The 21438-nt window shown below is 47.6% G+C and overlaps 6 protein-coding genes across 6 annotated transcripts; 3 read left to right on the top strand and 3 right to left on the bottom strand.

The window, feature by feature from the left end:
• Positions 1-409: 409 nt before the first annotated feature.
• Positions 410-6140, top strand: DFJ58DRAFT_663722 (uncharacterized protein; the record flags this gene model as incomplete). Its single annotated transcript, XM_041382390.1, has 20 exons — positions 410-543; positions 594-1188; positions 1234-1333; positions 1380-1433; positions 1489-1672; positions 1729-1819; positions 1873-1979; positions 2028-2175; positions 2282-2456; positions 2560-2648; positions 3974-4176; positions 4225-4573; positions 4635-4758; positions 4805-4858; positions 4918-5105; positions 5162-5248; positions 5302-5408; positions 5457-5661; positions 5711-5855; positions 5908-6140. 20 exons carry the CDS (start codon positions 410-412, stop codon positions 6138-6140), a joined length of 3372 nt encoding a protein of 1123 aa, XP_041241447.1.
• Positions 6141-9111: 2971 nt separating this feature from the next.
• On the top strand, positions 9112-9642 carry DFJ58DRAFT_915341 (uncharacterized protein; the record flags this gene model as incomplete). Its single annotated transcript, XM_041395434.1, has 2 exons — positions 9112-9345; positions 9409-9642. The coding sequence occupies 2 exons, from the start codon at positions 9112-9114 to the stop codon at positions 9640-9642; spliced, it is 468 nt and encodes a 155-aa protein (XP_041241446.1).
• A 2147-nt stretch (positions 9643-11789) lies between these two features.
• Positions 11790-14074, top strand: DFJ58DRAFT_747163 (uncharacterized protein; the record flags this gene model as incomplete). The annotated part of the gene is made up of 11 exons (XM_041387510.1): positions 11790-11923; positions 11974-12126; positions 12175-12619; positions 12690-12708; positions 12755-12808; positions 12864-13047; positions 13104-13194; positions 13247-13353; positions 13402-13606; positions 13677-13812; positions 13863-14074. 11 exons carry the CDS (start codon positions 11790-11792, stop codon positions 14072-14074), a joined length of 1740 nt encoding a protein of 579 aa, XP_041241445.1.
• Positions 14075-14876: 802 nt separating this feature from the next.
• On the bottom strand, positions 14877-15755 carry DFJ58DRAFT_489578 (uncharacterized protein). The gene is made up of 3 exons (XM_041380640.1): positions 15515-15755; positions 15203-15456; positions 14877-15142 (listed from the first exon to the last, which is right to left on the bottom strand). The coding sequence occupies exons 2-3, from the start codon at positions 15449-15451 to the stop codon at positions 14906-14908; spliced, it is 486 nt and encodes a 161-aa protein (XP_041241444.1). The 5' UTR covers positions 15452-15456; positions 15515-15755; the 3' UTR covers positions 14877-14905.
• Positions 15756-17501: 1746 nt separating this feature from the next.
• On the bottom strand, positions 17502-18728 carry DFJ58DRAFT_489565 (uncharacterized protein). The gene is made up of 4 exons (XM_041380639.1): positions 18301-18728; positions 18233-18244; positions 18090-18182; positions 17502-18036 (listed from the first exon to the last, which is right to left on the bottom strand). Exons 1-4 carry the CDS (start codon positions 18421-18423, stop codon positions 17533-17535), a joined length of 732 nt encoding a protein of 243 aa, XP_041241443.1. The 5' UTR covers positions 18424-18728; the 3' UTR covers positions 17502-17532.
• Positions 18729-18817: 89 nt separating this feature from the next.
• On the bottom strand, positions 18818-21357 carry DFJ58DRAFT_798769 (major facilitator superfamily domain-containing protein). Its single transcript, XM_041390710.1, is given in 14 exon segments — positions 18818-18861; positions 18873-19094; positions 19152-19192; positions 19254-19290; positions 19347-19430; positions 19489-19697; positions 19749-19884; positions 19938-20170; positions 20220-20431; positions 20485-20615; positions 20664-20731; positions 20788-20902; positions 20961-21068; positions 21124-21357. The coding sequence occupies 13 exon segments, from the start codon at positions 21274-21276 to the stop codon at positions 19056-19058; spliced, it is 1566 nt and encodes a 521-aa protein (XP_041241442.1). The 5' UTR covers positions 21277-21357; the 3' UTR covers positions 18818-18861; positions 18873-19055.
• Between the last annotated feature and the right edge of the window lie 81 nt (positions 21358-21438).

Here is a 21438-nt window from a genome sequence, read left to right as displayed (position 1 = left end):
TTCAAACCATTTACTAAAAGAACAGGCCGTGTACGCCAGGCTGATTGGCAGAGCGAGCGACGCCAAGTCGATGCTAAGTCCCAATATATCGAATGCACGTGCACAGGGTTGAAACGTTGAAGTCGCTCATGCACATGTAAGATCCGAACTCAGATAAATTCCTCAGTGAATGGTACGTGAAACTGGGCGTAGGGCTCCGGTTTGGAGGATCTGCCTTGTTCAGAACAGGTCATAGGAGTCTATTAGGAGATGCACGACATGCACGCGTCTGCTCTATCCTAGCACAATCAATTGCCACACGAGGCACACACGCCTTGATCTGCACCTCGTATGTGACCTTTGAAATGTAAGGCACACCCCTTTGCATATAAACATCAACACATGAATTGCCAGCCTTCAAATTACTATTATGCTTCCACGGGAACCGTACAAGGGCTCAACGCGAAAGCTAGTGCTTGCATTTGATGTTGGAACCACGTTCAGTGGTGTCTCGTATTGTATGCTAGACCCAGGTGAGGTGCCTGTAATTCGAGGAGTAACAAGGTCAGTAGCCACCTCAAGCACCATGTCTCTTGCTCATGGTGAGATTGTAGATATCCTGCGCAAGAGAGTACCGGCGTAGGTGACTCCAAAATACCATCAATTCTCTACTACGACCTTCAGGGTCACGTCCGCGCTGTGGGTGCTGAGACTTCACAACCGCATATTATCGAACAGGCAGAAGACGAGGGATGGGTGAAGCTCGCATGGTATGTATATCGTCGAGGAAAAAATATCGGCTGTATATTAATCTTGGTCAGGTGGAAACTTCATCTTCGCGCCAAGCATCTGCCATCGTCTCACATACGGGATATCGATATAGAACCTCTCCCACAAGGCAAATCCGCAGTAGAAGTCCTCGCCGACTTCATGCGCTACCTCTTCCAATGCGCTCGAACTTATATCCAGGAATCACATCTCAATTTCTGGAGGTCGGTCGAGAACTCCATTGAATTTGTGCTCACACATCCGAACGGTTGGGAAGGTCAACAACAACAACAAATTAGACGTGCTGTCGAACTCGCTGGCCTCATCTCATCTAAGGAGGAGCAATCGCACGTGCACCTCTTGACTGAGGGCGAAGCGAGTCTTCATTTCTGTGTTATTAACATGTTTGCATCGGATACATTCTCCCAAACACCCATAGATGTATCAGATTATTCTGATGATGATGAAGATCAATCTGACAGCCAGGGAGTCGTTGTTGTTGATGCCGGAGGCGGAACCATCGATCTCAGCGCGTACTCGATGAAGTTATCTCCGACCTCTTTCGAGGAGATTGCCCCAGCTGAATGTGAGTTCCGCTTTCCTGTGTCGGTCCCTTGCTGAAGTCCGCTCAGGTTCCCTGCAAGGTTCAGTCTTTGTTACTAGTCGCGCTCGTACTCTTTTACAAAGTCCGTGAATGAATTGGTCATGCATAAACCAACAACTGACAGTCACTTGACCCAGAGAAACTTTCGGGCTCGAAGCACTACTCCGACCCTAAGATCGTTGCACAGATGGCGGACATCTTTGACAAAAGCACGAAACTTCGGTTCCGTAAGCCTGATGAACCATCTTACATCAAGTTTGGTACCATCCGCGACAAGGATCTGAAGTATGATATTCGATCAGGGCAATTAAAATTGGCCGGGTTCGTCCATATTCTCTAGGATACCTTCCTCATAACCCTCACGTTTTATCGTACAGCCAAGACATTGCAGACTTGTTTGAACCATCCATCGAAGCTATCATCGAGGCTTTTGAGCAGCAGAGACGCGTGGCTTCGACTCCAATTAGTGTGAGCATTATATTTCGGTCTTATATTGGATGGATCGTGACATCGTCATGAAGTTGGTTTGTTTGGTTGGCGGTTTTGCCGCCAGTGACTGGCTGTTCACGAGACTCCAGGAATATTTTCTACCTCTAGGCATCAGCTTCTGTCGCCCTGATGCCCATGTGTAAGCCCTCGAATACCAACGTGACTACTCCTACTCATTAAATCACAGCAACAAGGCTGTTGCTGATGGGGCAGTTTCGTTCTATATTGACCACCTAGTGTCCTCTCGAGTTGCACGCGCCACTTACGGCATTGAATGCAATCCTATATACAACTCTCAAGATCCTGAGCACCTGGCCCGACAATATAAAAGTTTCGTTGATGTCGCCGGCAAACGACTTCTCCCCGATTATTTTCAGAGTATCTTGCTGAAGGTGAGTAGAATATTTCTATTCATTCGGTACATGCTGATCTGCTTTACAGGGAACTCAAGTATCTGAGCTGCGAGAATTCCGGGAGTCTTTCCATACTCTCCGAACATCACTAGCTGCATGTAAGACTCACAGCACGGACATAATGTGCTACAAGGGTGCGCTTCAGGAGCCACAGTGGTTGGACGTTGAACCGTGTATGAATTATTCGCGGCTTGATCACACTCGTACTGACTTGATCCAATTCAGCCTCATTCTCCACGCTATGCACGATTCATGCCGACCTCGGCGGGCTATCCCGAACGCTTCGTCCCAAGAAATCTGCTACAGATCAATCGGACTATTATGAGATTGAATTTGACGTCATCATTCTGTTCGGCCACACAGAATTGAAGGCACAAATCAGTTGGAAGGAAAAGGTTCGCGACTCGTTTTCACTTATCTACATCCTCGCTGATCGAGAACGTTGCAAAGGGTGTTGAAATGCGGTAAGCCCAATTCATAGGTTTATGATCAAATTTTGTCCCCTCAATCCGTTATAGGAGCCCTGCAAGTATAGTCTACGACGAGTAGTGTCAAGATCGAACTGCAGCTCTTTGCATGTTGCAGTCGCAAAAGCGAGCTAACATCGTGTAGGACAGTGACGTCGCACCGTTTGAATGCATCTGTATCATCTGTATCCATGTCACCTCGAATATTGAGTTTCGTGTACATTTGAGTCCGGACTTCGAACAGCACAATTCTAAGGCATTGACTGCATCTACACTGGCACTCTGCCTTGAACGAGACTGCGATGGAGAATGTTTGTCCTTGAACTGATCCCTAGTCCTGACGTAGATGCCTGATGGGTTGGAAAGGCTGGTACCAATGTCCATGATATTCCCACCATCCCTTGCTGCACTTTTCTTTGTAATTGACCCTGCCAACCAGTGCCACCACCCTTTGATCACATACCGACATGCACTACCTGGACCATATGCCAGTTCCTTGGCTGCACCAAGGTTAGCACTGCGAGCAAATGCAAGCATACCGCTCTCTGCTACTGTGATGTCGTAAGCTTCAAGTTGATGTCGTTTTCAAAGTGCATGGTCACTATTGACTCGCACACCCATATATAGAAGGGATTCTCTGCTGGAACGTGCTATGAGGCCTGTTGAGAGATATAGTACATCACGATGTCGAGGTGGTTGCTCAGCGCTCAGCTCTCAATTTAGGTTATAAGTAGGCTATTGATTGCGCACTGTTTATTGGAATGCGGCCGATCGACTGTAACAACTCTGAAGCCAGACCTCCGTTCTCGGATGCAACGTTGAAGCTTCGAACTTCAAAGCCGCTCATGCACAAGTAAGATCCGAACTCAAATAAATTCCTCAGTGAATGGTACGTGAAACTGGGCGTAGGGTTCCGGTTTGGACTGCCTTGTTCAGAATAGGTCATAGAAGATGCACGACATGCACGCCTCTGCTGTGTCCTAGCACAATCAATTGCCACACGAGGCACACACGCCTTGATCCGCGCCTCCAGCCTTGGTATGTGACCTTTGAAATGTAAGGCACACCCCTTTGCATATAAACATCAACACATGAATGGCCAGTCTTCAAATTACTATCATGCTTCCACGGGAACCGTACAAGGGCCCAACGCGAAAGCTAGTGCTTGCATTTGATGTTGGGACCACGTTCAGTGGAGTCTCGTATTGTATGCTAGACCCAGGTGAGGTGCCTGTAATTCGAGGAGTAGCAAGGTCAGTAGCCAGCTCAAGCACCGTGTCTCTTGCTCATGGTGGGATTGCAGATATCCTGCGCAAGAGCATGTCGGAGGTGACTCCAAAATACCATCAATTCTCTACTACGACCTTCAGGGAGACGTCCGCGCCGTGGGTGCTGAGGCTCTACAAGAGCATGTTATCGAACAGGCAGAAGACGAGGGATGGGTAAGGCTCGCATGGTATGTATATCGTCGAGGAAAAATAGGCTGTATATTGATCTTGGTCAGGTGGAAACTTCATCTTCGCGCCAAGCATCTGCCATCATCTCACATACGGGATGATGATATAGAACCTCTCCCACAAGGCAAATCCGCAGTAGAAGTTCTCGCCGACTTCATGCGCTACCTCTTCCAATGCGCTCGAACTTATATCCAGGAATCACATCCGCATTTCTGGAGATCGGTCGAGAACTCCATTGAGTTCGTGCTCACACATCCGAACGGTTGGGAAGGTCAACAACAACAACAAATTAGACGTGCTGTCGAGCTCGCTGGTCTTATCTCATCTAAGGAGGAGCAATCTCACGTGCACCTCTTGAATGAGGGCGAAGCGAGTCTTCATTTCTGTGTTACCAGCGTGATTGCATCGAATATACTTTCTACAAACGCCTATAGATGTGTCAGATTACTCCGACGAGGAGGATGATCAATCTGACAGCCAGGGAGTCATTGTTGTTGATGCCGGAGGCGGAACCATCGATCTCAGCGCCTACTCGATGAAGTTATCTCCGACCTCTTTCGAGGAGATTGCCCCAGCTGAATGTGAGTCCCACATTCCTGCGTCGTTCCCTTGCTGAAGCCCACTCAGGTTGCCTGCAGGGCTCAGTCTTTGTTACTAGTCGCGCTCGTACTCTTTTACAAAGTCCGTGAAATAATCAATCGTACGGGGAACCAAAAACTAATAATTATTTGATTGCCCAGGGAAGCTTTCGGGCTCGGAGCACTACTCCAACCCTAAGATCATCGCACAAATGGTGGATATCTTCGACAAAAGCACGAAACTTCGGTTCCGTAAGCCCGATGAGCCATCTTACATCAGGTTTGGTACTATCCGTGACAAGGATCCGAAGTACGACATTCGATCAGGGCAATTGAAATTGGCCGGGTTCGTCCATATTCTTTAGGATGCCTTCCTCACGACACTCATGTTTTATTGTACAGCCAGGACGTCGCCGACTTGTTTGAACCATCCATCGAAGCTATCGTTGAGGCTTTTGAGCAGCAGAGACGCGTGGCTTTGACTCCAATTAGTGTGAGCATTATATTTCGCTCATATACTAGGCGGATTATGACATCATCGTTAAGATGGTTTGCTTGGTTGGCGGTTTTGCCGCCAGTGACTGGCTGTTCACGAGACTCCAGGAATATTTTCTACCTCTAGGCATCACCCTCTGTCGCCCTGATGCTCATGTGTAAGCTCTTGACTATCATCGTGACTACTTCTCATCAGGTAACCGCAGCAACAAGGCTGTTGCTGATGGGGCAGTTTCGTTCTATATTGACCACCTAGTGTCCTCTCGAGTTGCACGCGCCACTTACGGCATTGAATGCAACATTCTTTACGACTTTCTAGATCCTGAGCACCTGGCTCGACGATATAAAAGTTACATCAATGTCGCCGGCAAACGACGTATCCATGGTTATTTTGAGAGTATCTTGCTGAAGGTGAGTAGAATATTTCTACTCATTCGGTACATGCTGATCTGCTTTACAGGGAACTCAAGTATCTGAGCTACGTGAATTCCGCAAGCCTTTCCATACTATCCGAACATCACTTGCTGCATGTAAAAGTCACAGCGCGGACATACTGTGCTACAAGGGTGCGCTCCAGGAGCCACAGTGGTTGGACGTTGAACCGTGTATGAATTATTCGCGGCTTGATCTCACTCATACTGACTTGATCCAATTCAGCCTCATTCTCCACGCTGTGTACCATTCATGCCGACCTCGGCGAGTTATCTCGAACGCTTCGTCCCAAGAAATCTGCTACAGATCAATCGAACTATTATCAGATTGAATTTGACGTCATCATTTTGTTTGGTCACACAGAACTGAAAGCACAAATCAGTTGGAAGGAAAAGGTTCGCGACTCATTTTCACTTATTTACATCCTCGCTGATCGAGAACGTTGCAAAGGGTGTTGAAATGCGGTAAGCCCAATTCATGCTAGTTTTATGCTCAATTTTATCCCCTCAATCCGCTATAGGAGCCCTGCAAGTATAGTCTACGACGAGTAGTGTCAAGATCGAACCGCAGCTCTTTGCACATGTTGCAGTCGCAAAAGCGTGCTAACATCGTGTAGGACATGACGTCGTACCATTTGAATGCATCTGTATCCATGTCACCTCGAATATTGAGTTTCGTGTACATTTGAGTCTGTACTTCAAACAGCACAATTCTAAGGCATTGACTGCACCTCAAAAATCTACACTGGCACTCTGCCCTGAACAAGACTGCGATGGAGATTGTTTGTCCTTGAACTGATCCCCAGTCCTGGCGTAGATGCCTGATGGGTTGAAAAGGCTGGTAGTGTCCAATGTCCATGATATTCCCACCATCCCTTGCACTTTTCTTTGTAATTGACCCTGCCAATGGCCAGTGCTACCACCCTTTGATCACAAACCGACATGCACTACCTGGACCATATGCCAGTTCCTTGGGCTCCTTCACAACCTGAAAGATACTTATCATGACATATTAATCGCAGAGGTCAATGGCTAATTACTATTAGTAAGTCGTTCAGCGACGTTTCCCACAACCGATTTATATCTACAAAATACCGTGAAGGGTGACGGTTCTGAAGATGACGGACCTGGTTATAATGTACCGGAAGCAATACCACCAATGTGACATGAATATTGTTCGCCTCATCAACTTTGGTTAGGTTTGACATGTCGAACCAGAATTTCGGTCTATTTACCTCAACGAACAACCTTGACTGTGGGAAGCCGAAGTGATGCGTCGTGAACCACCGTCACGGTGCTGCTGCAGGTACTACATATTTTCGAGGTCAGAAGTTGTGCAGTCCCAGGGACTCCCAACTGTAGTAGTACCGCAATTGACATTAGCCCATATGTAACGTTTCGTCAATTTATCGTATTCGATGGCATAATAGACTGTTCACAGCATTTTATCACAGGACGATACAACCGACGCCTCCCGCATCCCAATAAGCTTTCTTGATGAGTCCTTCTCGACGAGAGGTTTCCGATCGATCAATCTGGTCACCAAACGTTGTGCCCAACTGCCAGAACTTTCTACTCCCCCTACCAACTTGCAGCGATGTCGATAACATTGTTTTCACCGGGACAGAAGTCATCTCGCTGCTCTCTTCCAGAATCTTTTTTCCCGTAGCGAAGCATTCAGCGTATCGACGGACTAAGAGCGACATAAGTCTCTCGAGAACGACGGTGGGTCCAGGTGTAGCCTCGCCCTGACCATCTTACCTAACATTGAAGCAGCGGGTATGCTCAGACAATCTGTTCCTAGTGCTAGCGCGGACTCGGCCATCTGTCCGTGCGGGTCAGCTGGTCACAACAACGCCGTCACCATTGATCTCATTGCAGGATCAGCCTCAGGTTGCTAAATTAACTGACATTCTTGGCTTTGCAATCGAAGCAAGATCCGCCCGTCATTGGAAATTACAGCTCATTCCATCAGTGCTCAGCGCTCCTGGCCTAGTCGATACTATGTGCCCGGGTGATGAGTGCCCTTCTGAAATACTTCGGCTCCCCAAAGCTCCCGAAAACAAGCGTAACGTGTGAATGTAATGACAAGACCTCGAAAACTTCGTCAGCTGCAAATTTACTTCTGACTTACCCAAGTAATAGGAACAGCGGCCACGAAAACCTCTTGACCACGAACGGGACAAATTTCTGGCGTTCGCCAACGCCAACGACGATGCGTCTACATGCAAGGCGCTGCCTAAACTTAACCTATAACTCGGGTTGTTTATTTTGCTTGTCCAGAATACCCGCCATCCGTGCTCATCTAGCTCCCAACTGAAGTTTCGTCAGTGTATGCGGCGGCGTGCGCCGTCGTACTCGTCCGTCACCTTCGCTGCCCTCGTCCTTCTCCAGTGATTGAAGGTGCGCTTTTGGCGCCCACGCCCTTGTATGGCCACCCTTGTCATTATGCTATCCGCCAAACCCTGCCTTCCCTCTGCTAAACTCATCCTACATTATCCCGCCGATAGCATCGGACACACCGTCACTGAGTTATTCAGCATCAATGTCTCCAGCCTCGACCGGCATTTCCCCTAGGTATGGAGGATTGTATTGCTCGTATCTTATCGGCATCATCATCGCCAGGTATTTCAAAACACGAGCCTGCGCCAGCACCACCCCTGTCAACCATCTTCCTCGTACTCACCAACAGCAACGATGGCTTGACATGTTGTCCGTTTCGGGATCCTGTTTTGAAGTTGGACGAGCTTTAAAAACATAGAAACATGTCTTCTTCATTTTTTTTGCTTGGAAATGAAAATTTCTTATGTCTCCTTATCGTGTGTGTTGTCTTTCCTAGTTAGAAAATGATCAAATTTACTTGTATTCCCTAAATCACGTTCCGTCTTATGCTATTTACTAAGTAGAATAAGGCTGAATAAACACTCTAGCCATTTTCCTGATGTGACGCGACAGCAGGAAGTGGCAGGAGGGCCTCTGGCGCAGCCCGGGGGTCGGAGTCAGTGTGAGGTTTCGAGGCTTGGAGGCAGCACCAGGCTTCATGATGTTCGGCGAGGTTCCCAAAGACGTTTGACAGATTATCATCTACTATGTTTCAATAGTCTGATGGTAACTCTGGGTGCACATCGAGTGACACTTTTATTTTTGAAGGCGCACGATAGCCATGTCTATGACTCACAACTGCTAGATCACTGTCAGATGTGCCCAGACACCGTGTAGACTCCTCACTATTTCATATTCTCGTGTTTGTTTCCGAGCAAGGAACCATTGATATCCGCACTATACTCTAGACAGGGGTTACCTGAAGGTTTAAAAGCAAGGCTCAATGCCTGCTTAACAGTCATCGCATCAACGACCTTCTACCAATGTGAGTCACAGTTAGCAACACATCCATAGTTGATTGTATTCATCTTCTCACATTGTAGCAACCATGTCAGACCTTCTGCCTATCAACTTTGTCGGGACCGCTGCGGCCGTCGTGCAGAGCGCAAGCAATGGAAGTTGTCGGGTCTACTCTCAGAACAAAGACTATCAGCTCTACGAAATGGTGTTGAGCGACACAACGAGCACTACCTATGTCCTCGGGGATCTCACCGCTACTCCATTTCCCACTCCCCGTATCAACACGCCCATCGCAGCCGTGTCGTGGAACAACTTGGCCGAGGTACGAGTTTTCGACGCTAGCCCTTCCGTACCCAGTAATCTCATTCTCACTTCATCGTGACAGATCCGCGTGTATTACATCACTACCGATAGTCAGGTGCAGGAGATTTACTATAGCGGTGGTCATTGGGGCAAAGGTCAGGTCTTGGGCACCGCAGTTGAGACCATTGCCTTCTTGTATACGTCAGTCGTAGTCAGCCCTCGTATCGTGGTCAGGGTTGGGTTCCAGTCGTCCATTGATCCCAAGACTATCACCGAAGCTGTGTGGGACGCCGGGTGGAACAACCGTATACTCTAAATTGGGAACCAATGTTAGCATAGGCTTCCATGTCAAGGATACGGTATATGGGATTAATTTCAGTACTTGCCAAAATGTTGTATATCTAGTGTAACCAGAGCTTGTCGTCCACCCGCGTGCCCTCTCCATCTCTGTTGCATCTTGTGATGGAAGCCGATTCCTATTTTGTATGCAATAAATATAAACGACTTTATGTCTCCCTTGTGTATACTCCAGGAATGAAATGAATGACACAGGAACGAAAAAATTAATTAATGACATGGGCATACTCGGTAGAAGCACAACAGATAAAGAGCCAGAAGCGAATCTAGCGTCCAGCGTGTTTTATATAGGGACTGCAGCTTATGGTTGCGAGCATAACTGAGCCTGAGCCGATTGCTGTGTGACGTTGCTATTAGGAGGTCACGAGCTGCCTGCAGTAGCGTTCATGGGTTTCAACAGAATTGGCCTCTGTTTTTCTCTTGCTGAGGCATTCCCCTATGTGATATAAGATGGGTTCGGACATTTGAGGAAAAAGACGGGAACGTACGTGCTTTCCCTTGATGTCAACCGCTACTAAGCTACGTTCGTGCCGCTCGACCTGTGCACCACTTGGTCTTCCAGAGAGAAGGTTTCGAGCCCAGCGGAAAAGGGAGGGTCGGGACGGCGTATCATAGACATGGGGTCATGCAGAAAGCTGAGAACATGAGGTCCTAAGACAGTACTGAATGAGAAGTTAATAACGTACGTGAGCACGCCGATGTGGTGAGTCTTGGAATAACCCTCAGGGTACCCAATTTGGGACCTAATTCACTGTGAAGGACTAGTCTCCCAAAGACAGACCATAGATGAGTCACCTGAATGAAGGTAGTCGTTCCGTCTTACTAAGCTTACAGCTATTTTCATATCGATAGACCAGAATCCAGAAAACTCACTTAGCCGCTTTTATTTATTATTGGAGCGACAGCAAACAAAGGCGCTCATGCTAGCAACTTTTGTAACTCGCGCAAGTCGTCACCATTACTTGGAGAGTGCTAGTACAACGACTGCCGACCGTCATCATCATGCACGGAAACATCGACATATATCATTTTCAACGAAGACGAAGAGACGATCTTGCTCAAGTACCAGAGAAACCAAGTGGAGCGTCATCTGATGACGAGCACGGCTTACCTTTGACAACATTGTAGTGTCTTGCACGACGAAGGCTTCGTTGCTTGACCATGGTAGTTACCTATGTACTAGTAGCATAGTACCAGTCATCACCATGTGCAACTGGTTGTAGATTTACGTGCGCGCCGTGATTCTAGGGTCTCGTCAGAGCATAGTTGTACCGCCCCACACAAGCCCCATTCAACATTGCAAGTAAGGTCAGCGACTTACCTAGCCTAAGCGCCTCTGTTTGGTGTCGCTCCAGTAATAAATAAAAGCGGCTAAGTGAGTTTTCTGGATTCTGGTCTATCGATATGAAAATAGCTGTAACTATCACTGAATGAAGAACCAACATGGTTTAGGGCAGGTTCAATGAAGTTCATGTTCGCATCAGTAACAAATTATAACAGAGGTCAACGTCAGACATAAAGAAGGGAGGCCTCAGGCAGCAAAACATTGAAAATTGACAATAAACTTCATCGGCACCGACCAGTCTCGAAGACAATCCAACTTCAAGCTGCATCACTGACTCAAATCTGACGACACACTATCCAATCAACACTTCAGGTCAACTTCAGGTAACAGAGTTTCGACCACAAAACCCAATTCAAACCATTTACTAACAGGCTGTGTACGCCAGGCTGATTAGTAGTGTGGGCGACCCCAAATTGATACCAAGTGCCAATATGTCGAATGCATCATGCATGTACACAGGGTTGAAGCTTCGAAGCTGCTCATGCACATATACGATCAGAACTCAGATAAATTCCTCGGTGAATGGTACGCTGAAACTGGGCGTAGGGCTCCGGTTTGGAGGATCTGTCTTGTTCAGAACAGGTCATAGGAGATGCAAGACATCCATGCGTTTGCTGCTACCCTAGCACAATCAATTGCCACACGAGGCACACACGCCTTGATCTGCGCCTCCAATCTTGGTATGTGACCTTTGAAATGTAAGGCATGCTCCTTTGCATATAAACTTCAACACACGAATTGCCAGCCTTCATATTACTATTATGTTTCTACGGGAACCGTACAAGGGCCCAACGCGAAAGCTAGTGCTTGCATTTGATGTTGGGACCACGTTCAGTGGTGTCTCGTATTGTATGCTAGACCCAGGTGAGGTGCCTGTAATTCGAGGAGTATCAAGGTCAGTGGCCAGCTCAAGCGCTATGTCTCTTGCTCATGGTGGGATTGTAGATATCCTGCGCAAGAGGGTGTCGGAGGTGACTCCAAAATACCATCAATTCTCTACTACGACCTTCAGGGAGACGTCCGCGCTGTGGGTGCTGAAGCTCTACAAGAGCATGTCATCGAACAAGCAGAAGACGAGGGATGGGTGAGGCTCGCATGGTATGCATATCGTCGAGGAAAAATAGGCTGTATATTAATCTTGGTCAGGTGGAAACTTCATCTTCGCGCCAAGCATCTGCCATCGTCTCACATACGGGATATCGATATAGAACCTCTCCCACAAGGCAAATCCGCAGTAGAGGTCCTCGCCGACTTCATGCGCTACCTCTTCCAATGCGCTCGAACTTATATCCAGGAATCACATCTCAATTTCTGGAGATCAGTCGAGAACTCCATTGAGTTCGTGCTCACACATCCGAACGGTTGGGAAGGTCAACAACAACAACAAATTAGACGTGCTGTCGAGCTCGCTGGCCTGATTTCATCTAAGGAGGAGCAATCGCACGTGCACCTCTTGACTGAGGGCGAAGCGAGTCTTCATTTCTGTGTTACCAACGTGATTGCATCAGATACATTCTCCAAGACCCCTTTGGATGTGTCAGATTACTCCGATGATGAGGAAGATCAATCTGACAGCCAGGGAGTCATTGTTGTTGATGCTGGAGGCGGAACCATCGATCTCAGCGCCTACTCGATGAAGTTATCTCCGACCTCTTTTCGAGGAGATTGCCCCAGCTGAATGTGAGTTCCGCTTTCCTGTGTTGGTCCCTTGCTGAAGTCTGCTCAGGTTCCCTGCAAGGCTCAGTCTTTGTTACTAGTCGTGCTCGTACTCTTTTACAAAGTCCGTGAATGAATTGGTCATGCATAAACCAACAACTGATAGTCGCTTGGCCCAGAGAAACTTTCGGGCTCGAAGCACTACTCTGACCCCAAGATCGTCGCACAAATGGCGGACATCTTTGACAAAAGCACGAAACTTCGGTTCCGTAAGCCTGATGAACCATCTTACATCAAGTTTGGTACCATCCGCGACAAGGATCTGAAGTATGATATTCGATCAGGGCAATTAAAATTGGCTGGGTTCGTCCATATTCACTAGGATGCCTTCCTCATAACCCTCACGTTTTATCGTACAGCCAGGACGTTGCAGACTTGTTTGAACCATCCATCGAAGCTATCATCGAGGCTTTTGAGCAGCAGAGACGCGTGGCTTCGACTCCAATTAGTGTGAGCATTATATTTCGCTCATATACTAGACGATCGTGACATCGTCATGAAGTTGGTTTGTTTGGTTGGCGGTTTCGCTGCCAGCGACTGGCTGTTTGCGAGACTCCGGGAATATCTTCTACCTCTAGGCATCAGCTTCTGTCGCCCTGATGCCCATGTGTAAGCCCTCGAATATCAACATGACTACTCCTACTCATCAGATCACAGCAACAAGGCTGTGGCTGATGGGGCAGTTTCGTTCTATATTGACCACCTAGTATCATCTCGAGTTGCACGTGCCACTTATGGCGTTGAATGCTTCATTCCGTACCACTCTGGAGATCCTGAACACCAGGTCCGACTACATAAAAGCTTCATCGATCCCACCGGCGAACTGTGTATCCCCGAATATTTTGAGAGTATTTTGCTGAAGGTGAATAAAGCATTTCCACTCAATTTCCACTCATTCGTTACATGCTGATCTGCCTCATAGGGAACTAAAGTATCTGAGCGGCGCGAATTCCGGAAATCCTTCCAAAAAATCCGAAAAAACGCTTGCTGGATGCAAGAGTCATGACTCGGAATTATTGTGCTACCAGGGTGCCCTCCGGGAGCCGGAGTGGTTAGACAGTGATCGATGTATGAGTTATTCACTACTCGAACACTCATACTGACTTGATCCAATTCAGCTTCATTCACCACGCTATGCACAATCACTGCCGACCTCAGCGAGGTATCCAAAACACTGCGTCCCCTAAAATCAACTTTAGATCAATCGAAGTATTATAAGATTGAATACGACGTTGTCATTCTATTCGGCCACACAGAACTGAAAGCACAAATTTGTTGGAAGTATAAGGTTCGCCTCTCGTTCTCGTCTATCTACTTCCTCGCTGATTGAGAACATCCCAAAGGGTGTTGAAATGCGGTAAGCCCAAATCACAGTTTTATGATTCATTCCGTCACCTCGATCCGTTATAGGGGCCCGGCAAGTATAGCCTACGGCGAGTAGTGTCTAAATCGAACTGCAGCTCTTTGCATATGTTGCAGTGGCAAAAGCGTGCTAGAATCGTGTAGGACAGTCGTACCATCTGAATCATCTGTATCCATGTCACCTCAAATATTATCGAGTTTCGTATACATGTGAGTCTAGACTTTGAATAGCACAATTCTAAGTGCGCCTCAAAAATCTACACTGGCACTCTGCCTTGATCAAGACTACGAGATTGTTTGTCCTCGAACTGATCCCTAGCCCTGATGCAGATGGGCCTAATGAGTTAAGAAGGCTGGTAGTGCCCAATGTCCATGATATTCCCACTGTGATCGCTTGCACTTTTCTTTGCAATCGACCCTGCCAGTGCTGCTTCATCAACCGTTGAGTCCTCTCACGATAAATTCTGCTGCACAATCTATTCCCTAATTTTTGTACAGTATATGTTGATCGTACTGAGTTGACTTTCAAACTTGAGCTCACACTGGCGGCCACTACCATACTGATTCAGACAAGCACTACCTGTCCCATATCCCAATTCCTCGGTCTCCTTCACAAACTGAAAGATACTTACGATGATATATCGATTGCAGAGGTCAATGGCCAATGTAGTCCTGACATCTTCAACATGTAGCATTGCAAGTTTACTTAAGTACAACTGATACATCTGGTAACCCAGACCGTGACATGTACTTCTTTCCTGGGCATGCGAGTCAATGTACACTAATACCCTCTTCCAATTTACAGTATACGATTCTTCCATCCGCCCTGATAGTAACAAGCTTCTGTGATAGTCTGGGGAGCCGTAGAAGACTGGAACCCGACCCTCACGAAGGGCTCCTTGGGTTGGCGCTGCGCATACAAGCAGTTGCTGTTGTCAATTGCAATGCCTAAATCCGAGTCTTTGTGCCAACCAACGCCCTGAGTGTAGGAAATCTCCTGGACATGGCTATTCATAGTGATATAATACACCCGGATCTGCCACGATGAAGTCAGAATGAGATTATGACGCACAGAATGGTGGTCGACAACTCGTACCTGTCGCAAGTTGTCCCACGACAAGGCTGCGATGGGCGTGTTGATACGGGCAGTGGGAATAGTAGCAGTGGTGAGTTTGAGAATGGTGTGGGACGTGCTGTTCGGATCGTTCAACGACATTTCACAGATCTGGTAGTCTTTGTTCTGGAAGTATATGCGAAATTTGCCATCCTCGTTCTGCACGCCGGCCATAGTGGTCCCGACAAAGTCGGTGGGCAGAAGGTTTGACGTGGTTGCTGACTCGGTCATGTCTGCTGTAAATTGTGAAGATGAACAAAACCAACCACGGATGTGCTGCTAACCGTAACTCACTTTGGTAGATTGGGCGTTGATGCGATGGTTGTTAAGCAAGCAATGAGTCTTGCTTTTAAACTTCCAGTGTCTGCGGATATTAATGATTTCTTGGCTGGAAGAAGACACAAGCAAATGAAATAGTGGGAGTTTCAGCGCTGTCTGGGCACAGTCAGATCCCTGTCCAGCTTGACACTGTCTGACTGTGATCTAGAAGATACAGGGCCTCAGATCTGCGAACCTCAGATGCGGTCATTGTATGACAATCGAGCAAGAAAGTCACTCCGGGCAAGCCCAGGCCAACACATCATCCAGGGACCACGACCACATAGCCAGTCAATTCGCGCACAACCCAGCGCGTGATACATCTCTGGGCCAGAAGTACTGAACCTATGACGACGGTGAATTTAGCTTCGATGGCCGAGGCTGATAATGCAGTCATGATTTAGTCATTTTAACTGTCGATGATGTTCAATAGGGGCGAGACTCCGTCGTGAACAGCCTATCCATGCAAACATACACTACTACACCGCAGCTTCGATGTCTCCTTTGCTTGGAAACGAAATGGTAATGACTCACGGCGATCCAACAAATCCAGGGCCCCAGATGCTGCCACCGTGCGACCTCAGGAGAAATATGACATTCCATGGGCACCCAGGCCTTCGTGCAATCTAGAGATCACGACTACAAAGTCAGATGATGGTCAACTAGTAACTCACTCACAGCAGTGTGTGATATGTATTTTGAGTAAACCACAGTTGCCAATAATAGCGGATCTTACTTTAATTATAATTTTGTGATTTAATCGTTAAACCGAGGTTGGTGCTGCACTGCTGCAGTCACTCGGACTGTCGAGAATTGTGCATAGCGATAAAACTCAGAGTGACGCAGACTAGTACGAAATCTACGTTTGGCGGAGTGTGAAAGCCTAGCGTAAAATGACAGAGTCGGCTTGTCGGCACAAGAAGTACCTAAATCCTACGTAAAGTCATCCAGTCATCCTGCTCAGCGCTCAGCTTAGACTCTGAATTCTGAATATACACATGGCGTTCGTACGTATACATATACGGATATCTACAAACCTTGCCACATAGCATCCACTTTTACCCAGAACGCAGTGTTAATTAATGCCTGCTTAGCGCTTAACAGTCATCGACCTTCTACTGGCATTATGAGTCACAGTTAGCAACACATCCGTGGTTGATTATATTCATCTTCACGAGTTATAGCCACCATGTCCGATTCAGCAACTGTTTCCCAGTCAGCAGGCATTTCAGACCTTCTGCCTACCAACTTCGTCGGGACTGCTATGGCTCGCATGTAGAACGAGGATGGGAGATTTCAGGTCTACTTTCAGAACAAAGACCATCAGAGCTACGAAATGTCGTTGAACGACCCAAAGGGGACCTCTGACAACTCACCAATTCTACAATACCCGCTCCCCGTATCAACACGCCCATCGCAGCCGTGGCGTGGATGAACTACGAGTTTTCGACGCTAGTCCTTCCACACCCCGTAATCTCATTCTCATTTTATCATAACAGATCCGCGTGTATTACATCACTGTTGATAGGCGGGTGCAGAAGATTGTCTACTCCTAAAGCGGTGGTTGGCAGAAAGGTACGACCTTGGGCACCGCAGTTGAAAACAGCACCTGCTTGTATGCGCAAGGCCGATTCACCACTGAGTCTTTGCTCAGCGTTGGGCTCCAGCTATCCGCTACTCCCCAGACTATTACCGAAGCTTTGTATAACGTGAAAGATGGGTAGAAGAACCGTGTACTCTAAATTGGGAACCATGGGCTCGCATGTCAAGGATACGGGGATCGGTTTCGGTACTTATCACAAATGTCGTCTACACAGTATATGACCATATCTTGAGTCAGGAGCTTGTCGTATACCCGCCCGCCCTTTCCATCTCTGTTGTATCTTATGATGAAGGCCGATCCCTATTTTGTATACAATATATATAAACGACTTTATGCCTCGTATGTGTATACTCGTGGAATGAAATGAATGTCACAGGAACGAGAAAATTAATTAATGATGACTGTCATGGGTATACTCGGTAGAGGCACAACAGATAAAGAGCCAGAAGCGAATCCAACGTCCAGCGTGTTTTATCGTTACATTAGGATTGGTGCTCGACGTGGTAGTAGCGCCGACGGGAGGTGTGGAGGACGACGTAGAGACAGCAGCTTGTTGTTGCGAGGATAACTGAGCCTGAGCCGATTGTTGTGTGACGTTGCTATTGGGAGGGCGCGAGCTGCCTGCAGCAGCGTTCGTGGGTTTCAACAGAATTGGCCTCCGTTTTTCCCTTGCGCAGGTATTCCTCTGTGTGATATGAGATGGCAGTTTGAACATTCGAGGAAAAAGACAAGAACGTACGCGCTTTCCCTTGGCATACGGGACGTCAACTGCTACTAAGCTACGCTCGTGCCGCTCGACCTGTGGACCACTTGGTCCGCCAGAGAGAAGGTTTCGAGCCCAACGGAAAAGGGAGGGTCGGGACGGCGTATCTTGGGCGTGGGGTCGTGCAGAAAGCTGAGAACATGAGGTCTAGAAGACAGTACATGAATGAGAAGTTAATGACGTACAGGAGCACGCCGATGTGGGGAGTCGTCGAAAAACCCTCGGGGTACCCGATTCGAGACCTTGATTGGCTGGACCGGACGTCTTGTAGCGTCAGCCTAAAAAATATTTGAATGAAATGAAATCTATCTATGAAGGTGTCACATACAGCAAGTATTGACTAGAGTGCATTCTATGTGAGAATGAAATAGAATGAGACACTGTCGTTCAACTCACATTTACATCCAACAGAAGGTCGTCGAGGCCAGCTTCTCTTAGTATCGCATAAACATCCCACGTGTATACATTATTGTCATCGGAGCCAGTGGCTAGCAGCTTTCCATCTGCCGAAAGCGACATACAGGTCACTGAATCTGCATGGTTGAGGGGGGCGAGCTGATGGGCTGGCTTTTGTCGAGGTTCCACAACCGCACTGTCTTGTCTTCAGATGCGCTTGCGAGGATGCGTCCATTCTCAAGTATTGCAACGGCCAAGACACCGTCGGTGTGCTCGTCCAGCAGTGAAATCTGTTTCCATGTTGTAGTATTCCACGTTTTAATCGAGTGATCGGTTGATCCGGAGACGAGTGTTTTTAGAGTCCAAAGGGCCCGGGTAATGCTCTATAGGCAGAAGAAACGACAGAAAACGACAACATGCAATGCCAGGGAATCGAAATGATGGCGTGCGTGGGTACAGGAACTACTGATTACATAGGGGGACAATTGCCAATGAATAAATGTTGAATTTGGATTTTCGGGTTTCTGCAGGCGTACGACCGAAACGAAAAACATGCAATGCCAAAGAGTCAAAACGACGGTATGCGTGGGTACGATTAATGGTAACAATGTTGAATTTGGATTGGTGGGTTCCTGTGGATTCTGCAACGTGAAGTGTGATTGAATAAATGCAAAGGGGGGGGGGGCATATACGAGTTCATGATGCAGCATAAGTAACGTCCGTTCGAACATTGATGTCTTGCTTAGTTGGACATATCAGGGTATCCCAGTGTCGTCAGCCGCAGCATGGGCAGCCTATGGTCTGGTCAGAATCAACATGTCCTAATGACCCTGTTGTGTCCGACGACCGACGATACCAACACTGCGGAGGAAAAGCGCTGCCAGCAGCGCGGCTATAATCACAGTAACCGTCAATGATCCGCTTTCAACACAACACAAATTTGCAGTACTCACCCATAAGGGCAAACGCAGCGGAGGTCCATTGCGCATCCTTTATACCCCGTCAGTTGCGCAGACAAGGGCGCATTGGTAGTCGCTAGAGTTTACAATGACACCGAGCTTCGCAGATTCCGTATCGACTACAGTGTTGAACACAATTGTGGATATAGCTAGACCGAATGCAGTGCCGATCTAACCAAAAACCTGTTAGTTTAGCATAGGACAGCGTTACTTGTTTCACGGGACTCGCCTGTGTCATAGTTTGAAATAGCGCTCCAGCTACGCTGTGTTCATGTGGGAGCGAGGTTTTGGCAATGAAAATTGTACCGGAGGAGTATACGAAATCAGCGCCGAACACGATAAGAACCGTGGACGGGAAACTAAAGGCCCAGTATGTTACAGACGGGTCAATTAGGGCAAACAGGATGGCGGCCGTTGCTGTCAGGAGCGTTCCGCTGACTGGACCACAAGTCAGCTTGACATGTTAATATTCCACACATAGACACTTGCCTACGAAGATAACTAAGGGCAATTTCGCAACGACCATCGCCACGAAAAAGTTACATAAACAGCCGACAATGAACATGGGAATGAATCGGATCATGGTGTCGACCGGCGTCAATAGCAGGTAGTTCTGATAATACAACTAGAAAACGGAGTCAGCGACATCATTCCTTCGGTAGCGGAACCGGAACATACCTGAACCCAGAAGCTCCAGCTAATGAAGGCACTCCAATTTAAGAATGCTATAACCAGGACAACGGCCATGCGTCCCTTTGCCCGAGTCCAGAGCGAGAGCCTCATGAGTGGTGGCGGTGTCCAGAAAGACGTCGCTCTTGATGGATCATCGTCAATGATTTGTTCCAGCTTCCACTCCCAAACCAGGAATAGCGCAAGCAAGATGACTCCGATAATAAGGAGCACGAGGATATCTGTTGATGGTTTTAGCACATGACCAGTATGGTTTGACGACATTCTTACATGGGGTTTTCCAGCCATCCGTAGCAATATCTCCTTGAGCAAGTACGAATACAATCAAAACCAAGCCAACTGTGACAAGGGAAGCGCCAATCCAGTCGACACGTTTGACAACTTCCGCTGAGGGAACGTCGGCATCGAACGAAATCAGACCAGAAATTCCAATTACAGCTGAAGTTGCCGCGGCCATGTAAAATACAGAGCGCCAATGTGGCCTGCACGATATCGTGAGAAATATAGCCTGCGTCGATCAGTAATCATGACCCACAAGGTAAGTTGAGTCAGAACACCGCCGATGATCATGCCAAATGCGCTGCCGACAGGAGCACCGGCTGCAAAGGTAGCGAATGCTATTGAACGTGCTCTTGATGGAGGGAACGCATGTGCTAAGATACCGAGCTGAGAAAGTGAGTACTTTTACTTCAAAAACATCTCAGGAGGACTTACTGCAGATGGTATTGTAGCGGAGGCTCCAATACCTTGGAAGCCACGCAAGACGGCGAGAGTGAGACCATCTAGATTTACATTTGTGAGTGGATGGAACACGCGAACGATTGGTGGGCACACCAACCTTGTGCAAAGCCACAACCGAGAGAAAAGGCAATTTGACAAAGAGTCCCAAGCATAAATGCCTTTTTTCGTCCATAAAGATCCGCCAATCTGCCGAAGAACAGGAGCAGGCAACCCTAAACACGAGGTGAGCCACCATGTTAAGAATGTGCAAAACTAGAAGCGAAAACGTACAGAACTGAGAGAATACGCGGATACGAGCCACTGAAGCTGCTCTTCCTCAATAGCTAGCCCCTTCTCAATCGTTGGGAGTGAAATAGAGACAGAGGTAGTATTAGATATCTGCGGTTAAAGATGTCACAAAGGATCAGCGAGCAAAGGTATGATGGACACTCACATTAACAACCATTGCAGCGGTACAAGTGATGACGATAAAAATGGAGCGCAAACGACTGCGTTGGACCTCATGGTCCTTTGCCGTCTCGAGGTTACTCAGAGAACGACTGAGTTCCTTGCCAGAAGGGTTAGCTAGGTTTGATTCCTTGGACATTTCTTTTCGTGATACCCTGTTGAATTGGACGGTGCAGGGAGGGACGGGAATGCAAGAACCTAGCGTGGCGATCCCACTAGTTGTTGGCTGCTATATGCATATCTTGCACCTTCTTCACCTAATTGGTATCTTGTACTATATGATATGGGTAACGGCGACTAC

Source organism: Suillus subalutaceus (assembly GCF_016647625.1).
Source record: "Suillus subalutaceus strain FC151 chromosome Unknown DFJ58scaffold_89, whole genome shotgun sequence".
In the NCBI taxonomy this organism is placed as follows: Eukaryota; Fungi; Basidiomycota; class Agaricomycetes; order Boletales; family Suillaceae; genus Suillus; species Suillus subalutaceus.
The sequence above is the reverse complement of the archived record's forward strand: the minus strand, read 5'-3'. Positions and strand labels throughout refer to the sequence as shown.